Below are 5264 nucleotides of genomic sequence, written 5' to 3' on the forward strand. Positions count from 1 at the left end.
GGTAGGGTATGAGCTTTTGTGAGCCACTGCTCACTTCTTCAGATACAACAATGTAATGCCCTTTTCGATTCACAGTGGTCCCATCTATCGGACAGCACAGCTACATTTGCTTCAGATGCTAACTCTGGAGAACTTCTTATGCTGCTGCAACTGGCCTTCACATACAGACTTCTAGCCCAACCCAGCAAGAGCAATCTTTTGACATAAGGATCAGCTATGCAAAATGTTGGCCTGGGGTGGGAAACCAACGCTATGCCTAGTACTAGAGTAATGGATACACCCATGAAGAAGTCTGTTTTGTAGAAGTATGGATGAACCAATTTCAAAGTTAAATGCCCCTTAGTTTAACATCCATGGCTTGGATCCTAAGCAGAGCACACAGAAGGGAATTTTCCAATCTCCCCAACTCTTCTCTTGCAGTTTGCAAGTCTGCAGCTGCTCCCAGGGGTTAGTGAATCCTAGGGTAATGATATGAGGACTAAAGTGAAAATCTGCAGTGGAAGAGCGCCCCGCCAGCAGCTGCATGTGGAGGAGTGGGGAATCAAACCCGGGTCTCCCAGATTAGCGTCCGCGCTCCTAACCACCACACCAAACTCTTGTGTGATTTTAACTATCTTTAATGGCCCAAATGCTTTTCTTAAATGTTCCCTGCCCTGTGGACCCTGATTGGGTGGAAGGTAAAAGGTAAAGGTTCCCTTGCTCGAAAGACAGTCGAGTCCGACTCTAGGGTTGCGGTGCTCATCTCCGTTTCAAAGCCGAAGAGTCGGCGCTGTCCAAAGACGTTTCCGTGGTCATGTGGCCGGCATGACTAAACACCAAGGCGCACGGAACGCTGTTCCCTTCCCACCGAAGCGGTACCTATTTATCTACTTGCAATGTCTTGCTTTCGAACTGCTAGGCTGGCAGGAGCTGGAACTAGAGATGGGAGCTCACTCCATCATGCGGCACCCGGGTCTCGAACTGCTGAACTACTGACCTTCCACAGCCTGCAGTTCACGTCTTAACCACTTGAGCCACCGCAGCTCCTTTCCTTTCCTGGGTGGAAAGGCGGCATTAAAAAATGGTTTTATATTATAGAAAATTTATTTTTACTTTGTTTATCTATTTCGGGGTTTTTTTATTCCACCCCACCCCTCAAAGGGGCTCGGCAGATCACAACAAATCGAGTCAAAGACCCATTGCAATAAAATCACATTAAAAATCATAAAAACAATAATAAAATTGGTAGCAGCCATAAAGTGACCGATTATTGGGAATTCATAATTTATGGTTTGAAGCATCCTTTTTGCGCAGAACTAATTCCTACTGAGTTCAGTGTGGAATTCACAGTAGCAATACTCCCCCTCTAAGCTGCGGAGTCTTGTGAGCAAAAATTCTACTTTGTGAGCTACTGGCATTAAAGTTGGGAGCGAGTGATTGGGCTCCTGCATAAAGCCCTCCTTCCTGAGCGAAGACAAAAATCTGTGAGCTGGAGGCTAAAAAAATGTGAGCTTAGCTCACACTAACTCAGCTTAGAGCGAACACTGCACAGTAGTACAGTATGTATCTATTACATTCTTATCCCACCCTTCCTTCACGGGTCTCCAGGTTTGGAACATAGCTGCCCTCTTCTCAATTTTAACCCTACAACTGTCCTGCGAGGAAGGCTTGATGGAGAGAGAGCCAAGAATTCGAACCTGGGTCTCCCCAGAATCCTAGCCCAGCCACACAGTCCGCTGCTGGGACAGGACCGCCTCGTTCTGCCTCAGGGCAGGGTCCACACTGGAAATACGATCGAAACAAACACGCCACCCAGATAATTTGTAAAATGTTTTATTTCAGATCTTGGTAGCTTTTCGCTCTCCCGGCCTGTGCTTCTGAGGGACGTGGATCACGGACAAGGATCACGTGGGTTGGCCTGGTGTGGCGGGAAGTAGAAAATCGATCTCTGGGCCCTGCAGGGTTTATATGGGGAGTAGTCGGAAGGTTCCGGAAGACAACCCGTGGAGAAGTTGCTGTAAATTGACACCTTGATTTGGACCAGGATTTGGCGCCCCTGCAGCGAAGAGAAGAAGGTGTCAGGATATAATTGCAAGAAGAGAAGAAGACGAAGAAGAGATTGGATTGACACCCTGCCCTTGACTACCTGAAGGAGTCTCAGAGCGGCTTCCAATCTCCTTTCCCTTCCCCTCCCCACAACAGACACCCTGGGAGGGAGGTGGGGCTGAGAGAGCTCTCTCAAGAACTGCCCTTGAGAAAACAGCTCTGAGAGAACTTGTGACTGGCCCATGGTCACACCAGCAGCTGCATGTGGAGGCGTGGGGAATCGAACCCGGTTCTCCCAAGATTAGAGTCCGCTCTCCTGACCACTACACCAAACTGGTTCTCCAGAGCCTGGGGGCGGGGAGTGATCTAGGTTGTCAATCTCCAGGTGGGGCCTGGGGATCAACTGGAATTACAACTGGTCTCCAGGTGACATAGATCCGTTCCCCTGGAGAAAATGGCTGCTTTGGAGGGTGGACCCTATGGCATAATGAGGTATTTCCCCAAGGCCTACCCTCTCCAGGCTCCACCCCCAAATCTCCAGGAATTTCCCAGCTTGGAGTTGGCATCCCTATAATCAGGACCCACCTGGGTGTCTGTAATGCACTGCAGTTCGTATTGGTCTCCCAGGATGGGTTGCAAAACCTCCACGAAGGTGTTGAGCTACACGAACAGGAAAGGTAAAATAGAGTTCAGGGTTTGGAGGTTCATTCCCTGTGCGGTGGTTGGAAAAGGATCCTCCCAAGATCCGCCCCGGGTCTAGCCCTGCTGTATCCCAAGAGAACTGGCTAGAAGGGGGTGCTAGTTTTTTTGCCCTTTCTCCTAATATTTATACATTTGTTTATTTAAAACATGTATTAGCCCCTTTCTGCCTTATGGTACCTTTCTCTAGTTCCAGCTCCTGCCAACCTAGCAGTTCGAAAGCAAGAAATTGCAAGTAGATAAATAGGTACCACTTCAGTGGGAAGGGAACAGCATTCCGTGTGCCTTGGTGTTTAGTCATGCCGGCCATCGTTCCGTGCGCCTTGGTCTTTAGTCATGCCGGCCACATGACCTCGGAAACGTCTTCCGACAGCGCTGGCTCTTTGGCTTGGAAACGGAGATGAGCACCGTAACCCTAGAGTCGGATTTGACTGGCTTTCGAGGAAGGGAACCTTTACCTTTTTACCTTATGGAAATCAAAGTGGCTTGCAATGTCAATGAACCAATGATTATTTTTTATCAAAACACCCTAAAAGACCCCAATTGAAAATCTCAACTAGTACTGCTAATAAATAATGATATAGGTTAGTCAAGTAAAGGTAAAGGTTTCCCTTGCTTGAAAGCCAGTCAAGTCCGACTCTAGGGGCGCAGTGCTCATCTCCGTTTCCGAGCTGAAGAGCCGGCGCTGTCCGAAGACTTCTCCGTGGTCATGTGGCCGGCATGATGGAACGCTGTTCCCTTCCGACCGAAGTGGTGCCTGTTTATCTACTTGCAGTTTCTTGCTTTCAAACTGCTAGGTTGGCAGGAGCTTGGATCAGATACCGGAGCTCACTCCGTCATGTGACACTCGGGCCTCGAACTACTGATCTTCCGGTCTGCAGCTCAGTGTCTTAACATCTGAGCCACCACGGCTCAGGTTAGTCAAATGCAGCCCTAAAGAAACCTGTCTTCAGCTGCCCCCTGAAGACTGCAAGTAAGGGGGCCAGGATGCACCTCCCTGGGGAACTTGTTCTATAATTTTGGGGTAGCCACTGAAAAGGCCCTGACTCGTTTGCCCACCAGCTAAAAGGCCCAGGTAGTAGGTGACGTGAAGGACCTCCGCCTGAGACCCTGGAGAGCTGCCACCAGTCTGAGTAGACAATACCGACTTCGATGGACCATTGGTCTGGTTCAGTGCAAGGCAGATTTCATGTGTTCGTGTGGCTAGCACGTACCTGGCACACAGAGAGGAAGGAATGCCAAGGACTCGAGGTTTAAAAAGTGGACTTCCCGCCCCCACCTGCCAAAGTTGAATTTAGGGGAGAAGCCAAAATATTTCCTGCAGGGTTTCAGTAACAACCTCCACTCATCCAGGACTGATCCTGTTCTCAATTTATCACACGCACAGCGCTGACGCTGAGCGCAGGCCACAATTCATGCCCAGGCCGTCCTGTTTTCCGCATCTACCTGGGCTTGCAGTGCCAGGCAGTGTTCCCTCTAAGCTGAGTTAAAGTGAGCTAGCTTACAGTTTTTTGGCCTCCAGCTCACAGATTTTTGACTTAGCTCAAGAAGGATGGCTCCAGAGCAAACTGATTTCTGCAGCAGCCAAATCGCCTGCTCACAGCTTTAAAGCCAGTAGCTCACAAAGTAGAATTTTTGCTCACAAGACTCCAAAACTTAGAGGGAGCATCGGTGTCAGGTTGTTAAGGTCTCGATCCTGGGCTGTCTTTGGGTTGGTGACTTGTGAGCAGTGAGGGGCCTGTACATCTTGCCAGCTTGGGGGGAGGGGGTTTGTGGTGCTGTGGGAGATTTCAAGCCAAGGGGATGGCTTGAAAACGGAAGGAGTAGCAGTGGGCTCTGATTAGAGATGTGATTAGAGATATGAAGGACCGGAAAAATTCGGGGGGAAACAGTCGTCCCCCCCCCGTTTTTTCCTGAAGCCTTTTTTGTTTTTTTCTGAAAAAATGGGAAAAAAAGAAAAAAAGAAAAGAAAAAAAATGATTATGGAACATTTCATTTTAACATGATGAATAAAATATTTTCAGACCAGGTGTTCAAATATTTTCCAAAGCATTTCTAAAAAATACGTATGGTATCAGATTGATCTAATTTCTGTGCACTGAGGACAAGCAAGTCCTAGGTTACCAACTGAACTCTCCAATGCAAGAACAAGATGCATTTCTTCGTTTAGGAGAGGTGCTGTTGTCACAAGAAAAGAAAAAGGTTTCTGTTTTGTTTTTGCATGTGGGTGGGTATTCTGTTTGTAATCATTGTCTGGATACACTATATTTTTAATAGGCTAGTTGTGATAATTTCATGCCGAGTAAAAATGTCCATAGTCACATTTTATGTTCCTAAAGTAACAGAATGACTTTCAATCTGGAAAAGAAAAAAGAAGTGCTAATGTAGCATTTTTTCCAATTTTTTCAACAATTTCCACTTTTTCAAAAAAAAAAATGGAAAAAACTCGGAGTTTTTTTTCCCTAGCTTCAAAATTTCCGGAAATTTTACATCTCTAGCTCTGATCGAGGGTCGCCAGCCTCCAGGTGCAGCCTGGAGAT

At 47.5% G+C, this 5264-nt stretch overlaps 1 protein-coding gene across 1 annotated transcript in view; it reads right to left on the reverse strand.

Moving 5' to 3' along the window:
- Positions 1-1834: 1834 nt before the first annotated feature.
- Positions 1835-5264, reverse strand: part of LOC107107900 (ribonuclease T2-like) — a 16183-nt gene continuing 12753 nt past the window's right edge. The window contains exons 9-10 of the mRNA XM_015408267.1: positions 2611-2685; positions 1835-2035 (exon numbers count right to left, since the gene is read on the reverse strand). Of these exons, the coding sequence (XP_015263753.1) occupies positions 1871-2035; positions 2611-2685 (240 nt within the window). The 3' untranslated portion in view covers positions 1835-1870. The remainder of the gene's footprint in view (positions 2036-2610; positions 2686-5264) is intronic.

This window comes from Gekko japonicus, unplaced genomic scaffold (genome assembly GCF_001447785.1).
Source record: "Gekko japonicus isolate JY-2015 unplaced genomic scaffold, Gekko_japonicus_V1.1 scaffold5473, whole genome shotgun sequence".
NCBI lineage: Eukaryota > Metazoa > Chordata > Lepidosauria > Squamata > Gekkonidae > Gekko > Gekko japonicus.